At 41.6% G+C, this 19,436-nt stretch overlaps 1 protein-coding gene across 1 annotated transcript in view; it reads left to right on the top strand.

The window, feature by feature from the left end:
• LOC307255394 (neural-cadherin-like) overlaps positions 1-19,436 on the top strand; it is a gene marked incomplete at both ends in the record, with an annotated part of 245,454 nt that overhangs the window by 155,328 nt on the left and 70,690 nt on the right. The window contains 10 exons of the mRNA XM_080034077.1: positions 2,032-2,175; positions 5,960-6,080; positions 6,434-6,596; positions 6,982-7,650; positions 8,307-8,498; positions 9,209-9,652; positions 9,821-10,151; positions 11,100-11,193; positions 13,270-13,454; positions 17,600-17,829. Of these exons, the coding sequence (XP_079890203.1) occupies positions 2,032-2,175; positions 5,960-6,080; positions 6,434-6,596; positions 6,982-7,650; positions 8,307-8,498; positions 9,209-9,652; positions 9,821-10,151; positions 11,100-11,193; positions 13,270-13,454; positions 17,600-17,829 (2,573 nt within the window). The remainder of the gene's footprint in view (positions 1-2,031; positions 2,176-5,959; positions 6,081-6,433; positions 6,597-6,981; positions 7,651-8,306; positions 8,499-9,208; positions 9,653-9,820; positions 10,152-11,099; positions 11,194-13,269; positions 13,455-17,599; positions 17,830-19,436) is intronic.

The following is a 19,436-nucleotide window of genomic DNA, read 5'->3' as shown; positions in this document are numbered from 1 at the left end:
TTGACAATGCGATTAAACTTTCAAATTTAGTTCTGCTTTCTTGCCTTCTTTTTAAGATTATTCCCATTAAGAAAACATTGTGACCAACAACCCCGTAGTGTGTGACAACCGACCCCTTGATGGGGTTGGTTGTCACAATGTGTAAGGGTGTCTTTGATGATTAATTTCGTCTTTATTACAATAAGTTTACACATTTCAAGCCAACACCTTAAGGTTCAATTTAATGTAGGAATGACTATTGAAAGATGTTTAGGTGATGAGCAATTATCACTAGAGTAAAAAGTGTGCCTACTATCCGTTTTATTTTTTCCAAATTCCATTTTAATTTCACAAATTAAATTTTTTCCGTTTTAATCGTCATGACTTTTTTTTTTTTTTACAATTAACACTCATTTAATCGTCAGAACAAGTGTCTAACGCGAACAAATAATATTCTAACAATTTAATCAGATATAAGACTACATTTAAAATACGTCACAACATTGCACTGTTTTTAGTACATACGCACATTTATTTAAAATAAATCACAACCGCAGCCAATTTTATCAATTTTGAAAATGTGGGACCTAAGACCATGTCTTATACAAACCACAGACTGTATATAAAACATAAAAACAAAATAATAAAAAAAGCTTACAGATGTACTGGAATGCAAACAGGTCTGAACTCAGTACTGCTGAGTCTGAAGCTCCCATGTCATGAGTTAAAGAACGCAGCGCTGCAGTGCGGTTAATACGTCTTAGCCCCTCTGATAGTATAACAGGGCAAAGCAGCAAATACAGGCTTTTTCATCAGTTGGTCATGATATGCTCAATCACCATTGTTTTAACTCACATTTGATGAATAGGACAGTAAACTAGATGTTAATGCAGTGGATTACATCTTTAACTAATGGAACTACAAAATACAAAAATGTTTGGCCCATAAAAGTAACAATTATTTTAATTTTGGCTTTTTTTTCTTCTCTAATTGAACTTTTGTTGACCAGAAAATAGAAATAGAAAGATAATAGAAAATACAGATTTACTTACAACAAACATTTTGCTTTAGATAACCAAATTAGGTTTCTCCCAAGGGTAGCTTTGCTGTAGTTCAACCTCCTTCAGTGTGAAGTAATTGGTAGTTTGCAAAACTATGCTGGAAAAGTAGCTTCCCCGACTGTCTACATGGAAAGATTAGCGGAAGGCATTATTAGCAGACAAGCGGGGAGAATTATGAGCTGACTGCTAGAGTACATCTGCTCAGCTCCACTTTGTGTTTCCTTTCTCTCTCTCTCTCTCTCTCTCTCCCTCTCTCTCTCTCTCTGTGCATCTCTCTCTTGCTCTCCCTCCCGACAGATTCCGAAACGGGTTGCGAAAGCATCGGCATCTGCGACTCTTTTTGTCATAGCTCCGAGGGCTGCATCAGTGTTTCTATCTGTGCCGTGAACTGTATACTCCATCTCTTCCACCCTGGCTTGAATAATTTATCGCATCTTGAAGCGTGTATTGCAAATGATGCTCGTTCTGATACCAATATCAAAGGAAGCGTAGTATGTCGGTGTTGCTCAACTCCCGAGCCTAACACTGATGCCTCCAGGGCGCTTTGAACCGCTTTAGCCTGCGGTCGGATGATGGAGAAAAGAGAAACAGCTGGAAGTAATGGTAAAATAGACAGAAACTGAGGAGAAACATACAAAAGTGGAAGAAAATGGTGACTATAGAAGAGAAGGAATAGATAAAAAGTTATCTTTGTTAAAGCCTGTGTGTATGAAGAAACTTCTACTTAATCGGCTTTACTATCTGCATCTGTTTGTGTGTATGTGGGTGTGCAATGCATGCTCTTGTAAAGTGATTAAATTGATGCCAACCAAATAGACAGATGTGTATGTTCACGTTGACAGAATAAGAGCAACCACATGTGTTACATTGCCCCATCTCTCTCTCTCTCTCTCTCTCTCTCTCTCTCTCTCTCTCTCTCTCTCTCTCTCTCTCTCTCTCTCTCTCTCTCTCTCTTTGTCTATATCTTACTCTCTCATCTTTTAATTTTCAGACACGGCATATGTTCGCGTTTTTATCAGTGATGTGAACGATAACAAGCCGGCGTTTGCACAGGCGTCCTACGAAGTGGATGTGGATGAGGACGCCGATGTAGGCTTCGCCATACTCACCGTCAGCGCCACAGATGGGGACGAAGGTGGGTGGCATGGATAGAGGAATATTTATGTGTGTGTGTGTGTGGTATTCCATAAAGAATTCCATAATTGAGCACAGCTTTGACTCTTTAATTCACTGCCTTTGCCTGACCCCTTTTTAATTTGAGGGAACAAGAAGGGGATTTTTCAGACAGATTAGGTTGCCCCCGTCCTTAATTTTTTCACTTTGATATCAAACCATTCATGTTCACCTGAGTCACTTATCTCAAGCGACATCGGTCACCCGTCAGTTTAGAATGGTTCTGATTTACTAACATACGCAAATTGATAGTGACGTGTAACTGTGTGTCTTTCCCTCATAGATAGTATATAAAATGGATGTATCATCTGAGCTGACCTCAGTTATTCCAACTGCATCCAATCGTCCTGGTCTATGTGCTCCGCCTAATTTCCTTTTACCGAAAAAGGGCATTGATGTGACGTCGGGGGGAGGGAGATAAACCCATCTAGCTGACGTATACCTCCGAGGCGAAGTGAGGGCCAACGGGTGATTAGCTGTCAATCAAGAGACCGCAGCCCTAATTATTCATACATTTTAACATCCAATAGAATAAAAACTAGCCTGCTAGAAAAAATTCACCCCCTCAGTGTTGTAATGGAGATATGAACTAAACATACAGACAAGAACGTTTTTTTGTACCAGGCCTTAAATAGGTTTAATAATTATTTGAAAACGGCATATTTAACATGGGAGTCAATGAGAAATAGCTCTGTTTTGAAACCTGCCCTTAGTGGCAAATCAATGAACTGCAATTTGTGTCAATTCCTCATTGGATGCTGGTAGAAGTTGTTGTGGTTGGGGTTTGCTTTCCCTCCCTGCTCTCTTTGACTGTATACTCCAGTTACAGTAGGGAGATCAACCAGTTTTTAAATTGACACAACTGGGAAAAACATTAATTTACTCGCCATTTGTTTGTTATTGTAACAGTTGTATTACTCTGTGTGCTGTTTCTCTTGTCCTTTGGGCCTCAGCAGTTCTTCTGAATTCTTCAGAGATTGAGACATCTAGAGGAAACAGAAAGCAGAGGAGAAGAGATGTAATTCTATGAATCCCCCAATGTCTCATTTAAAATGCCAACAGACAGACGGTACAAAACAGTCTGGATTAGTGCATTCTCCTCTCCTTCCTTGACTTTCATCTTGCTAATAAGCTGTGAATCCCATCTCGTCTTCAGAGGTTTCTCCTTTCCCTCCCATATTAGCTTTAAGGAGGGTGCTAGATGCAACGGGGATTGAGATGCAGACCTTCGCTTTATCAGTAATTGCGTTGACGGGGAGCATTTTGTTTATCAGCACATACTAGACTTCATTAGAAATCCTTTGCAGCAAAATGTGGAAAAATAAATCCTTTGCAGAGCTTACAAAGAAAATATATGGAGAGAACTTTAGAGATACGGTTAGGGGCATCATTACAGAGATATGATTTTAGATAGCTTTGAACAATTAAGACTTAAGTATTGATTGATTGTAAAGGGATGGGCATGAGTTGTGTTACCGCTACTCGAGTGATTGCTTGTATTCCTCGAGGATCAATCGATTCCTCGTTTAACTTCTAGAACGCAACGCATCGGTCTGCAGAATAACGGTGCATCGCTATAAAGCCAATACCCAGCGCTTAAAGCCACTACGGGTAACTTTGTCAGTTGGCGGCCCCTTTGGACAAAGCGGTAGTATGTTTACGACGCCAGCTGGGCACAGACTTTTTCCGGCTCCGTTAGAGTGGTTAGTGACTAGGGCTGGGTATCGTCAAGGACTTCGCGATACGATACGTATCACGATACACTGGTCACGATAAGATATATCACGATATATTGCGTATCTTGATATATCCGATATATTGCGATATTCCATAAACAAGTTGCCTTGTCAAACATAACAGCACAATATATTGATAATTGCACAGACAAATGAAGTCAAAACGATTTCATTCACAACTTCCTTTACTATGTTCTTCCTTTTTTTTTGGTTTTGGCAAATGATCAAACACTGCTGCAGCTGCCATAACATCAAAATAACAAATCCAATTCACTCTTGTACTAACTGTACAGGACACAATGAAAATGAAAACACAGCAGTGTGCTTTTGTGACACAGTGAATCAAAACTGATCTAACTTCAATAGTCAGTATCCTAGAGGCTCAGGTCTGACAGCAGACATGGGTTTGAATCTGACCCGTGGCTGTTCTCTGCATTTCATTCCCTCTCTGCCCCATTTCATATATGCATCTCTGCACTGTCAATAAAGCCTTGAAAAGCAAAAAAAAATCATAACAAAATGTATAAAAAATAAAATACTGATATCGCCAAACTAAGTATCGCGATATATCGATTTTTTGACACAGCCCTATTAGTGACACTGCATCAACTAATGCCAGTCAGTGCCACACAGCTGATTGCAATGAGTTGATGCAGGTTCTCTAACCACTCGCATGGAGCTGAAAGATTCCGTGTCCTCACAGAAAGCGAATGAACGAGAAACGCCAGTATGGATCACGATGAGGTAATGTGTTTATGTTGTTGTAAATAATGACTATTTCAGATGAATAATGGTCATCTGATGATGATGAAGCAAAGTAAACTTTGTTTTAGTACCGCTCATTCTTTTAGGAGTAAGTCTGCAGCGACTTGCTCCAGTGTCTGTGTCCGTCTTGATCCCGCGGGACTTCAAAGTCTCATGCAGCCGAGCCGCAGCCAACCGCAGGTGCAAGTCGGACAAAAAGTCTAACCATAATGCTGTGCGCTCAGCAAGACGAGCGTCATAATTGCGCAGGTCTTAGCAAGACGGCTCCTTCTCAAAAGAGGCTAATATGTGACCATAGAGCCAGATTGCGCATGCCGAAAATCGGACTGGGTGTGTGCGACCAGACCAAATGCAGTAATAAAAACTATATCAAAACGTCTTTCTTTGCACTGATGGTCTCGTTTGCTGTTAAAGGTAATTTATGATTATCAGAGGAAAAATTAGGCTGTTTTAAATATATTTAAATGTTACTCGTACTGGCTTTAATGCTCATTGTCAAACAGTCACAGTTAAGTTCAAAACACCTTTTCCTAACAAAAAGTAAATAAATAGGGGGGTCACAATTTAAACAGATGGAGTAGGTCTGCGGTGGGGAGAAAAAAATTGGGCTGTAGGCTAACAAACAAAATAAGTAAGTCATCATTTAAAATAAGAAGGGCAGCAAATACAATAAATTATAGGCCTACAATTTAAATACATATATACATAACTCACCAAAGCAGTAGAACTAGTAGTTGTAAATCCAACCTTCGTAATGCTCACTCCGTGTCCGTGACTAATTAGGTGGCAGTTATTTGCAGGTGCTGTTTGACACAATGCTCAGTTTATTGCACTTGCATCCAATTTTTATTTTGTCAGTTTTGTGCCATTTTGCACAGATGTATTACATTTTAGGATAGGGATGGCCTACAGGCTACTGTGCACAACAAAAATCCACCAAGCAAGCTCATTAGAAACGAGGAGTACTCGAGGACTCGATTACTCACGCCCATCCCTATCTCTCTGATCCATCTCAGTTAAGGGAGACAGATAAGTGGATTGGCAGAAATGGACAGCAATGGGCTAGATGGGGCCTTCCAATCCGGGGGGGATCAGGCCTTTACCAAAGCTCTTTCATGGGACAAATACAAGAGATTGGATTCACCACAGCTCTGACAATACTTATTTACTAAGCTTCGGAGTAACTGAAGTTAATTTATATAAACTGTCACTCCTCATCAACCTCCATCTTATCCTGTTCTCCAGGTGGAAACGCTAAGCTGCGCTACCAGGTCACATCAGGGAACACAGGAGGGGTGTTTGATGTAGAACCAGAGGTGGGCACCATCTTTATAGCCCAGCCCCTGGACTATGAGCGGAACAAAAGGTAGGAACACACTCCAGAAAAGACCCACATGTTTACTTATTGACTCAGGTAAATGCCTGTCAAAATATACTAGTTGCATTACTTGACAGTTTTTGGCACTATATATTCAATAGCAATATCTTCTGATTCTTTAAAGGGGAGCCAGCAATTCTGAAAGATGCTTGTTGTCAAAATCAGTGAATATCACCTCAAAATCAATAGCGGGTTTTGACAATAGACATTCTTCGGAATCGCTGATTACACCTTTAAATCGACTATACCATTGTAATTCAAGTGTTTAAGACCATTCCAATAGGTATTTAGAAAAAAAGCTCTCAAGGATCTATATAGTCTAAGCTGAAATGTGTGTTCAGGTACAAGCTTCATGTCCTGGCTTCAGACGGGAAGTGGGAGGATTACACAACCGTGACAGTAAACGTGGTTAACAAGAATGACGAGGCACCAGTGTTTACCGTTAATGAGTACTACGGCAGTGTGACAGAGGAGCTGGACGGCTCACCAGTGTTTGTGTTACAGGTACAGTTCAATCATTATTCAGCTATATGACGGGAAAGCTTGTGAGAATTATTTAGCATTCACTACTGTACAGTATGTGTGTAATCACATGCCATTCTCTGAAGCATTAAAGGTCATCTATTATACAAAACTTGTTTATGTTTTTTCAACAAAAATATGGATCTCCTTGGTGTGACTAGAGATACAAATGTATGAGAAAAAAAACAACCTTAGTGCGACTTGTTTCATTGCCAGATGTACCTAGCAGAGTTCATAAGTGCACAGAGCAGCTGTGAAGGGCTTCAAGTCAAGATACACCTCCCAAGCATTTCAATAAATAAATAGTGTAAGAATATGATTACACTCGTCACCCTATCTGTCTGGCTGTGCCTTTGATGTTGTATAGGTAACAGCATCCGACCCAGATAAGGATGCCGACCAGGAGGCCTTGCGCTACTCTCTCCACGGCCAGGGTGCAGAGAGTGAATTCATAATCGATGAAGTCACAGGCAAGATCTACGCCCAGCGGACCCTTGACCGGGAGGAGCGCGCCGTGTGGCGTTTTGTCGTCCTAGCGACGGACGAGGGCGGTGAAGGTCTGACTGGCTTCACAGACGTCATCATCAACGTGTGGGACATCAATGACAACGCTCCCGTTTTCACCTGCGCTCCCAGTTGTCACGGAGAAGTTTCAGAGAACTCTGCATCGGGAACGTCCGTGATGGAGATGACAGCCACCGACCTGGACGACTCGGCGGTCGGCCAGAATGCCGTGCTCTCTTACAGGATTATGGGAAGTTTAGACGGCGCTAACATGGAGGTGGGAGGAGTGCCCAACTTCTCCGAAATGTTCACCATCAACCCCACCACAGGGACCATCACTGTAGCCATGAGCGGACTGGACAGGGAGCAGGTGGAGTCCTACCTGCTGGTCGTGGAGGCCAGAGATGGAGGAGGGATGACTGGAACAGGCACCGCTACCATTCTAATCAAGGACGTGAACGACCACGCTCCAAGATTCACCGATCACTCCTGCCTGGCAAGGATCTCTGAGAATGCAGAGACCAATGCAGAGGTGGGTCAGTTACAGAGGCACTATTGTATTACCTTTTATTTTCACAAAACCCATATTCCTTATTCCCATATTATATAAGTGTATTTGAAATTACCCCAGCAAATGCAAATGTTGCATTTTGCTATGAGTGATAATATTATTTAGTCTTCAATATCTTCTGAATTGACAACACAACAGAGTAATACCAAGAACATCAACTGAAGAAAAATGCCTCAAGGCGAGACATGGCAGGCAAAAACCTTTAACATGTATTTTCTTTCTTTCTTTTTTAATTCTATAACATGTCTTATTTCATACTACTATCAATAAATACATTTCGGTGTTCATTCAACTAAACCTGTCTGTTTACGTTTGCGGTATTCCTCAGAATTCCTCATGGGGCAACATAAGTTACACACTATAACTTTAAATTCAGGAAGAGTCATATTAAGAGAAACTGTAGAACATCTAAGGGGTTAGGGTTAATAACATTTCTGGTAGGTAGGACACAAGACCTTAGGTACCATACCATACAATTATCTTGGGATCCTAAAAATGTTTCAAACTCTGCTACACCAATAGTCAACAAATACACTACCACCTTAGAGAGATTAATGTTAGGAGCAGATATTGCCAAACACATAGGTCAACATGATGTTATTATTGCTCACTCTAAGGTCCTGGAGCTCGCTGCAGAGGACAGAGACACTGGAGAAAATGCCCAGCTGACCTTCAGTGTTGTGGCCGGAGACCAAGAGCAGAAGTTCTACATGGTCAGTCACAAGCAGGAGCAGCGCGGCACCCTGAGGCTGAAGAAACGTCTGGACTATGAACGCCACAGCGAGCAAAGGTTCAACCTCACGCTGAAGGTATGTGGAGCTGTGATACAGCTTCTGTATCATGTCTCTCATACTCAGTAATTCATGGGATTTAGATTAATTTATTGTGTGAAAAAAGAACCTTCACGAAAGGGTATGCTACATGAGTGAAGGGGATGTACAGTCATTGAAGTGTTAATAGTACGATACAAATTTTAGTATATTCTTTTTTAAGTGATTGAAAACAAGGAAAAGGATATTTCTGAAGCATTGATCATGGAGTTATTTGTTTTTCTTCAGTGCTCATAAATCCCTTAAACCGACACCTGCACCTTAAACCTGCACTTATTTTAAAAGCAAGGACAATACATTGCAAGTTACATAGAAAGCTATAAAGCTGAACCGTTGGAAGGTGTCATACTGTATATCTGTTACAGACAGGAACTTTAAATCTCCACGAGGCAACTTTTCATATTGGTGGAATAGCCAAGGGTGTAAAAGAAGAAAAATATTTGATCACTGATCACAACTATTTTGGTAAATTGTATGTACTTTTTATTTTTCACTCACTATTTTTCGTTCTTGGTGGAAATGTCTCACCCATGACTTGTCACAAAATCATTGACAAAAAGGGCCTGAGTAACATCGAAGCCCAAACCTTATTTGTGGCTGATAATATTTAGCTGTTCCGATGGATGTCTTTACATGTGCCTATAATGGACTGGTATGACATGTGAGACTGTATGTGGTTCCTGCTTCAGGTTGAAGATATGGACTTCTCCAACCTTCTGCACTGTGTGGTGGAGGTGGAAGACTATAACGACCATGCTCCTGTCTTCATACCACACTTCCTGTCTCTCGCCCCACTACCTGAGGACATCACCGTGGGAACCAGCTTGGCACGTTTGGTGGCCAGTGACTCTGATTCAGGCCAGAACCGTGACATCACCTATAGCCTATCAGAAGACTCAGACCCAGAGGGGCTGTTCACCATCGACCAATCAGGTGTCCTCTCTGTGGCCCAGCGTCTGGATCGGGAGGGCATACCCCAACACCACCTGGTTGTCATAGCAACCGATCATGGCGTTCCTCCTCTAACAGGGAGTGCCACAGTGCAGCTGCCTCTGTTGGATGTAAATGATAACGCACCAGAGTTTGAGGCGGCATACTCTCCGATTGTCTTTGAGAATGTGGCCGGACCACAGGTAGGCTTGACTGGCTTTGATATAAAGTTTATACCAGATTATAATGCTTTGATTTGGTGAAGAGAAAGTTAGGAATAAATTAAATATAATAATAATTCATTGGTGGTATGGATTAAAAATTACAAACCTAGCAAATCACGTCCGCTCATGCTCTCCCTTCTTCTTTAGATCGTGCGGTTAAACCAAACCTCAACCCTCCTCCGAGCTGTGGACCAGGACTCCCCAGAGAATGGCCCACCCTTCCACTTCAGTGTCCCCACTGGGTATCGCCACAGCAATGATTTCTACCTCCAGGACAACCTGAATGGCACAGCGACACTTACATCTCTGAGGACATTCGACCGTGAGCGGCAGAAAGAGTTCCTTATTCCTATTGTTATGAGCGACAGTGGCCACCCAGCCAAAACGGTGACAAACACCCTGACAGTGACCATCGGGGATCAGAATGATCACGCACATGCAGCGGGGGAGAAGAATATTTTCATCAATAGTCACAGAGGTGAGATGGTGATCTACGTCTTCAACATGTAGGGTTCAAAGACACCGAAAAGTGTTTATAGAGCAATGAAGCTCTGGACTTTCTTAATTTACTCATCTACACATTTTGAACTTTTCTCTCAAAGACGTTTTCGATATACATGCCATAGGCTGGATGTTAATTGCTTAATTGTACAATGTACACATTTGTGGAGGTATATATGCATTATGTTTCTCTACTTATTTGTTCATGAATTTCCTTTTTGATTGCCACCCAATTGTATACCATATGCACATAGTTAAAGGTCAGTTTAAGATAGTTTTTTTTTGTTGGCATTTCCCGCTGTATTAGACAGATTTGGAGAGACATACTGTAGTTGAAATGGGGCAAAGACATGTGAAGACATGCAGTGAACACCACGGGTTGAATATGAACTTGGTCTGTTGCGAGGACTTAAGGCTGTTACGTACTCCGCGAGAAGAAAGAACAAAGTTCTCTGTGACAGAGCTGTGAGAAGAAAATTACTAAATTATTAGTCATTTTGTTCTCGGAGCTCTTGTTCAGCTGTTCTCGCAGCTTGTTCTCGACACATCACCCGGGCCGAACTTTCTTCTCGCAGCTTGTCCGAGAACCATTGTGTGATTAGTCAGTCTGAAGTCAATGTGGAAAGCGAAGTGCCCGTTTTAAAGAAATAAGGAAAATCAGCTGGCGCTACCTAGTCAGTTATCATGGTAACAACGCGTGGCGTTTGCCGCGGCGAGGAGTTCGGCAGTTGAGTTCTCGTGAAGTATGAAATGTCAGACCAGAAAGAACTTCTCGCAGCTCTGTCACCGAGAACTTTGTTCTTTCTTCTCGCGGAGTATGTAACAGGCTTAACTAGGGCGACGCTCTAACCCCTACATCACGAGGGCCCCCTAAAGGTCAGTTGAAACAGTTGACTGATAGACTGATATGTTTTTCTGTCATCAGGCCGTATGCCAACTACAGTGCTCGGGAAGATCTACGCTCCTGACCCCGATGACTGGGACAACAAGACATATGTCTTTGAAGGACATGTGCCAAGGTAAATCCATACACTACAATTGCCATAGTGGTCTTAATTAATTGTATGCATCATAGTTGTACAATCAGAACTGTATCATGAATATTCTCAATGATGTCAGTCTAGCTGTATTCTTTTAAGATGAACAAGTTGTTGCTGGCTCTCCCGACGAATTCACCAAGCGCAGTGGGGATACAGGAAGCACAGTGATAAAAGTCAATAACATACTGTTTTCATTCTGATCTCAAATGTTGATGTAGGCTTTCCAAAATGTTTTGATGACCTGGAATCTTTGTTGTTAAATGGTAAATAATGGCCCTACCTAAAGTCTACTTGGGATTATCTACAATCTGTCGGATGGAGGCCGGATGGAAATCACTGTGTTACACATTGCTTTCAGGCTCTGAGCCATGTTACATATCCCAGCCTATATTGTGGCGCACTGTGGCGGTATCTTATTGTTGTAATTGATTTAGACATTTAAATAATGCAACGCAACAATACCCTTGAGGGAAATATCTCAAGAAGAGAGAGGCCAGATGTGTATTTGCTCTGGGATCAATTTTGAAATCTGATAACTCCATAAATATTTTTTTAAATTAATTTTTTTCTGTTGATAATTGCTGGCTCCCGATGCCCTTTTATTAATTTCTCACTGGTGAACCACAACACAATTTGGCACTCAGATCATAATAAGCCATATTTTTTTTTTGGCAATGTGGTCACGCTGCCTTTCTGATGTATTGATTACATTTGTTGACTGCAACCTCATAATTAAATCAGCTTAAATCAGATAATTATGTAATGTGTTATTCAATTACTAAGTCTTTTTCTCCATTACCCCACCAACCTGTCCAGTGTTGCTCCTCAGTTTGATTCCTTATTTCTTCAATTTCATTTGCAATGTGTCTGGGATGTCGCTCTGTGTGGATGTGGATACTTTGGTCAGTTTCCGAAAATGCCAAACTATGCCAGGTGTGGCAATCAGCAGATACATATTTCTCCTTCAGACACTCACTCATGCACTCACAAGAACACAGCAAATTCCAAAACATCACATACAGTGACACATATGGTGACACTAAGTCAGAACACCTCAGTCTTCATCTTCTAAACTGCGCTCAATATAAAATTACACAATTTTCTCCATTATCTCTGAAGGTTCAGCCCATACAGAGGACTGAGTGCAATATGAGGCGTTAACATTCCATGACCGCTCTCATCTCTTGGTGTTTCAAACTAAGCTGAGTTCAGAACACATTAGGCCACATCCACAAATGATTGCGCCACTTTTGAGGCCACTAAACCAGTACAAGTTACAGAAAAAAATACCGCCCAATTGACAGAGGGACCACTAAGGCGGAAATGAGTTTTCGAGAATTAAATTTGGACAGAATCGCAAGTCTCTTTTGGTGGAGACTAGGGGTTAGACAAACTAAAACACCTGTGAACCTCCAACATACAACACACAATTGTAAAAGGAGTCACAGGCTGAGAATATGGTCTTAACATGCTGTTTAATTTTGGGTCTGGTTAACTCTCAGACAAACCATAAGCGAGCAGTCATACTGAGCTTTTCTTTTCAATTTTCCAGTTACTATAGCAACCTTTGATGGGCAAATAACTCACATTACTGGTCCCTGCAGACTCACGAAGATGTTGGTAAAGCCTAATGACTAATCAGTACCAAGCCATAGAGCCTATAGATTTAGCAGCTTGACCCTCTTAGACTCCAAGCAATTAGAACATAGCTCAGGCTGCAGCGATCACACTGTTTGCCTGTGGTGAAATTGGATATTGCCAATGCAGGAGCCAGGAGTAGCCAGGAGACTGGGCGGCGACTTGAATGACCGCAGTGATCCCAGACTGCTCCAGTGTTGTTATTAGTGATGTTAGTTTATACTTCTTGAAGGAACTGTGGCACGTGAAGTTGCTATTTAAGTGACTGCATACATGGAGATCCAGAGGTTTATGACTTGTTGTGAGATCATTGGGTTGGCTGTCTGAACAAAGACAAAACAAACATTCAGTCTACAATGGTTCCCTCTAAATGTATGTAATTGGTATGGGTGTCTGTTGTTTGTTCTTTTTCCTCAGTTACTTTATCCTGAACAAGCGAACAGGCTTCCTTATCATCAAGGAGAACACCCCACCAGGCGCCTATCAGTTCCAGGTCTGTGTGTCCGATGGAGTTTGGCCGGATGCTGTCTCCACTGTCACGGTGCATGTGAGGGAGCTGCGAGACGAGGCCATCTACAACTCAGGGTCCCTCCGCCTGGCAGGTAAGATTTATGTTACAGAGACTGGTTGCTGTGTAATGCTGTGTATGGTTTTGGTTAGGCTTTCGCAGATGGCTGATGTAATCTTCTGTCCAGGGTGACAGATATAGGGTCCCCCACAGCTGTTGAGTGTGATATGTTGGCATCACTCCAGCTTGTAGAGTGCATCGGTTGCGTGTTATGTGACTGAAGTTCTGTAAGTGGCAGTTGGGAATAATGAGTTTCCATGACTTGACCTGAGAAAAACCCATTCAAAGAGGAAGATCAAGATGTGGTTGAGAGCTTGAGAAAAGGCATGTCAGTGAACCTTCACTAAAAACAAGCTGAAAGAGGCAAACTAAGCATATCACCACCTGTTGTAGCTTGGTCAGACACAAGTCGCTAAATAAATCAATTCCCCTCGAGTGCTTGTAAACTAGGACAAGGACAGTAGTCTAATTAAATGACCTAGTCGAGCTATAACCGCAGCACAAATGAACTTTGCAGGTAAACGTACTGAATGTCTGTGCTTTCTTTTAATAAGATATACTTTAACTATGCTGACACAGTCTCATGTCTTGCCCTCGTATCAGTTTTTTGTCCTTCATACCAATAGCCTTCTATTGAAAGCACACTTTCACCAGTTTACTGCTGCCACAGACATCATTTATGTCTCTATGTTGCTGTCCTTTTCATTGGCAGAGCTGTGACATTAATGCTATTACAGAAAAATGTACAGCTATTAGCAATAATTTGGGGCTGAGAACATTCAAAGTTCCCTCACAATTTAAAGTGTGTCCGACTTTGCCCTGCTTACAAAGGATGGTAGGAGAATGTGGTCATTATTTGCGCACTACTCACCACTCATAGAGAATTAACGAGCACTTACTACTGTTTGGTTAAGATGTTTGCAGTGTGTCAGAGGACTGTCACACTCTCAGTTAAATATGTTTCCCTAGCAGAGGATTACGGCCATCATTAATCCATCTCCCCTGACTTATGGGATCTCTGTCTTCGGTGCACACACCCAAAAGCCCCATTCCATTACTTATGCTGTGAAAATAATTAGTGCAGAGGTTTTGCTCAGCCAGCACTTTCTCCTCGCGTGTTGAGCAGCATCCATCTTTACCTGATATACAGCAAATCAGATGTCTGCTCAGAATGTAATTTGCTTTAGGGAAAGGGGACATGGCTGAAGGATTTTTATGATTCCAGAGATATTGAAATAGAAGCAGAGGGGGAGGCCAGGGGTTGCACGCCAAATGCAGGGGGAGAGCAGAGGGAGAGAAAGAAGGACAAGAAAGAATCCAAGGGAGAGCACAGCTTAATATGAGTAGATTAAAAGGATTTGCTTTATCATTCTGAAAACAGGGCCGAGGTAAATGAATGTGCCTTGTGCACCAAAACCAGAGAGGGTATGCTGGAGAACAGCTGTTGCCCACATGTGTATGGAAACAAATCAATCTGTAAAATGTAATGAAATACGTTGATCAGATAAATCATGACGAGATAATGGCAGTTAAAGATGGTTGTATAGGAGAAATATACAGAAGAAACAGACAAGGTTTAGTCAAATAAACCTAGATGTACATTTTGGACCTTTTGATTTGTACAAGTATGAAAAAAGATTATGTAAAATAGAGAACAATCTTGAAATTGACCAGTGCTTGAAAGAACAATGTGTTTGCCTGCAGTGTCTTGCTATCATTTAGAATAATAAGGTGAGGTTTCTCAACAACATACCCCTGGGGGTGTTCAATTCACTCAGGATTGTTTCCATCAAAGGTCTGTTAGCTGCAGAATGTATTGATTTAATGGGTCCTTGTTTCAAACAGAATGACTCATATTGAGAGCTTGAGCTCAATGGTGTCAGCCATTGCTGTGATTAACAGGATCAAAATCACTCACATCTCACACCAACCTGCAGTTCACCAACCGAAAATGTGAGTTTGAGTTGTCAAAACAAAATGCAATATCAAGGATGTATGGCTTCGAAAACGTTCTGCTGTGTGAAGGCAAGCAACAAAAACTATGTTACAGAAGCCATTTCTAGGATTTTTATTTTTCCATGTGTAGCTCTTGAATAAACAGTCTCATTGATTCTCAGTCTTGGGGATTATGAAAATAGTATTCTTAAGGGGATTACTTACACCCTCCTTGACATTTTAAATCCAATTTTAAGAACAAATGTGAAATGCAAGGACACACAAAGAGAGCACTAGTTAAATCTGCCTTTCTGAGATTAATGCTCCCTCCGCCTCATATTTGTCTTTCATTCGTAATATTGATGGAAAGGTTCACAATGTAATAAAAACAATCTTTGGAATGTCCACATAACAGTAGCTCAGAATGGAATGCATAGTGCTCAGGGGGTAAAGCACAATTAGAAGCACATGACGGTAACATACTGTTATGTGTTACATGCAAATGGGAGAAGGACTGTGTACTTTCACTGCCAAGAAGAAACAGTTCACTATCTCTCTCTTTACACTTGCTCAACTTTTCAACCTTTATCACTTAAGTTGCCACTCATATTGCCCCTCTTCCTGTATTCAGTGTTTAGATATGTTACTGCAAACCACCATGCTAGTAATTATGGTCGCTACCAACCAAAGGGGTACTCAACTGATTTCTCAAAGTCGGTTTAGTGGTCATGAGGGGCACTACTCAGGCTGTGAAAACTCAGGGAGCATTCAAAAGTCTGTGAAAAGATGGTGTCATGAAGTTATCTGCTCCACCATAAAAAAGTGAAATAAATGTAATACAGGAGGCCGTTGTTACAAACTGGAGGTTTGGAGTTGGACATATGTAGGCATTTACTAGGCAGAAATGATCTAATAAAGGATTATATCATAATGCATATAAATGTTAAAACATACAATGGCACCACCAATCAGTGTGGGTCAGTCCCAGTCTTTTGTGCATTTTTTTTTTTAAACAATATACTTTTTTTTTCTCAAGAGTAGGATATTCAACCCAATTTGTGTAAAATCACATGCCCGCAAGCAGGAGTACTTGCCTCAACTCCAAAGAAGCCTCCGGGAAGGTGAAAGCAGTAGTGCATTGTGAGGTTGGATGAAAGCCAGGTGCACGGGCTGCCACTCTGCGTTAGGAGTTACTACTCTCTCTCTCTCTCTCTCTCTCCCTCCTGACTGTCTCTCTGTATCCCTGTGTCCTTGTGTCTCCCTCTGGACTGACTGATAGGAGCTGACATTAGCCTCCATCGCTCACACTGTATCCACTCAGCCCATTCTCAGACGCACGTCTTTTAATGCCTTAGCTCTGTCTCCCTCTACGCACCCACAAACCTAATCACCCTGCCCAAGCTTTTTGTTATACAGTATGGGTGTTTTCTTGTACTTCTATCTCTGTGAGGACAATTTTGAGTGCCAGGGTTCTTTCCCACCTATCAGTCTGCATTTGGTGCACTTCCTTGTATTGGTTTTGCACAAGGTACGCAATGATGAATCAGTTCGTTTTTCAAAAGGTCCAGTTCTCTTTCACAACTATAATTTCCGCTGGTCTGAATTAGTTAATGAGTTGGTGAAGTCAACCCAAAGCAGCGGCATAAGCCTAGCGAGAGCATGCTTTGAATGTCCGCTTTCATTTATCTTTTGGCGATATCATATCTACTTTCAGTTTCATTACTGACCTGCCACGAATAGGGATAATGTTCTTAAAGATACTTAGATATTGAAACAAGATGACCAAAACACAGATGATGATAAACAAACTAATTTATGACCTCCTATTGCACTAAAAATGCGGTGGGCGCACAGGTAAATTTTACCGACTTGGCGATTAGAGGTAAAATGAGAACGCTGGCGGTTCTAGTGTTACAATCCAACTCCCAATCATTACGTTTACCTGCAATTGCACACGCACACACACACACACACACACACACATAGGCACACAGGAAACCGGTAGAGTACACACAGAATGCTGTTCCACACAAAATGTCTTGCCTGATAAAGTGAGCCATTTGTCAATAATTTATCATCACAGACACAGCTCCAGTCTTGGGTGTTCTGGACTATTTTTTTTTATAGCTAAGCACTTGGGCCCAGTTTGAAAATAATTGGATCAGGGGTGGAAATAATAAGGGCACTTCTATACAGTCTATAATTCCAATGGTGTGTGTGTGTGTGTCTGTGTGTGTTTCTCAGACATCACAGCCAAAGAGTTCATTGAACTGAGAGGAAGGCAGCGGAGCCGCTACGAGCTGCTGGTGGAATTCCTGTCTGAAATGCTCTCCGTCCCTCCTGATGACGTCAACATCTTCAGCCTAATGGACGTGAATGAGAGAATGATGGATGTTCGCTTTGCAGTGCATGGTGGTCCCTCCTTCCTCCAGCCAGAGAAAATGCATGGTTATCTGGCCGCCCACAAACAAAAGGTAGGTTTTTTTTTTCTTTCTTTGCCTTTTAACCATAGTGTATGTCTATATTTTGTATACCCATATTATACAGTATACACTCACCGGCACTTTATTAGGAACACCTGTTCAATGGCTTATAAAAACCAAAAGCTGATCAGCCAATCACATGGCAGATATTTAATGCATGTATACATTTAGACGTGGTCAAGACAATGTACTGAAGTCAAACCAAGTATCAGAATGGGGAAGAAAGGGGGTTTAGGTAACTTTGAACATGGCATGGTTGATGGTACACGGCAGGATGGATCCATACTTTCATGTTGTTTACGCCAGATTCTGAACCTGCCATCTGAATGTCGCAGCTGAAATCGAGACTCCTCAGACAAGGCATGATTTTTCAATCTTCTATTGTCAAATATTGGTGATCCTGTGAGAATTGTAGCCTCATTTTCCTGTTTTTAGCTGACAGGAGTGGCACCTGGTCGGGTCTTCTGTTGTTGTTGTAGCCCATCTGCTTCAAGGTTGGTTGTGTTTTGCTTTCAGAGATGGTATTCTGCATACCCTGGTTGTAACGAGTGGTTATTTAAGTTACTGTTGCCTTTCTATCATCTCAAACCAGTATGCCCATCCTCCACTGACCTCTGACTTCAACAAGGCACGTCCACACAAATGCAGCTCACTGGATATTTTTTTCTTTTTCGGACCATTCTCTGTAAACCCTAGAGATGGTTTAGAGTGAAATTCCCAGTAGATCAGCAAAAACTTCAATTTTGGTCTCATCTGAACAGAGCACCTTCCTCCAACCCTTGCCACAAACCATACGGGGGACACAGCATATTCAGATGAGACCAAACATGACGTTTTTGGCCATAATGCAAAATGCAATATGTGGCGGAAAACTAACACTGCACTTCACCCTGAATACCATCCCTACCGTGAAACATGGTGGTGGCAGCATCATGCTGTGGGGGTCCTTTTCTTCAGCAGGGACAGGGAAGCTGGTCAGAGTTGATAGGAATATGGATGGAGCCAAATACAGGGCACACAACCTGTTAGAGTCTGCAACAGACTTGAGAGTGGGGTGGAGGTTCACCTTCCAGCAGGACAACTACCCTAAACATACAGCCAGGTCTACAATGGAATGGTTTAGATCAAAGCATAGTCATGTGTTAGAATGGCCTAGTCAACGTCCAGACCTAAATACAATTTAGAATATCTGGAAGGACTTACTTGAACATTTCTGTTCACAGACGCTTTAAATCCAATCTGATGCTGAATCTGAAGCTTGAGCTATTTTGCAAAGAAGAATGTCAGTCTGTAGATGTACAAAGCTGGTAGAGACATACCCAAATAGACTTGGAGCTGTAATTGCAGTGATAGGTGGTTCTACAACGTATTGACTCAGGGGGGCTGAATACTTTTGCACGCCACACTTTTACATTTTTTATTTATACATTTTTTATTTTTTTTATTATATTTCCTTTTCATTCCACTTCACAATTATGCACCACTTTGTGTTGGTCTATCACATGAAATCCCAACAAAATACATGTACGTGTGTGGTTGTAATGTGACAAAATGTGGAAAAGTTCAAGGGGAATGAATACTTTTTCAAGCCACTGTAT

This window comes from Ammodytes marinus (assembly GCF_949987685.1).
Source record: "Ammodytes marinus genome assembly, chromosome: 1".
Classification (NCBI taxonomy): Eukaryota; Metazoa; Chordata; class Actinopteri; order Uranoscopiformes; family Ammodytidae; genus Ammodytes; species Ammodytes marinus.
Note: the sequence above shows the minus strand (reverse complement) of the source record. Positions and strands in the feature narration are given on the sequence as shown.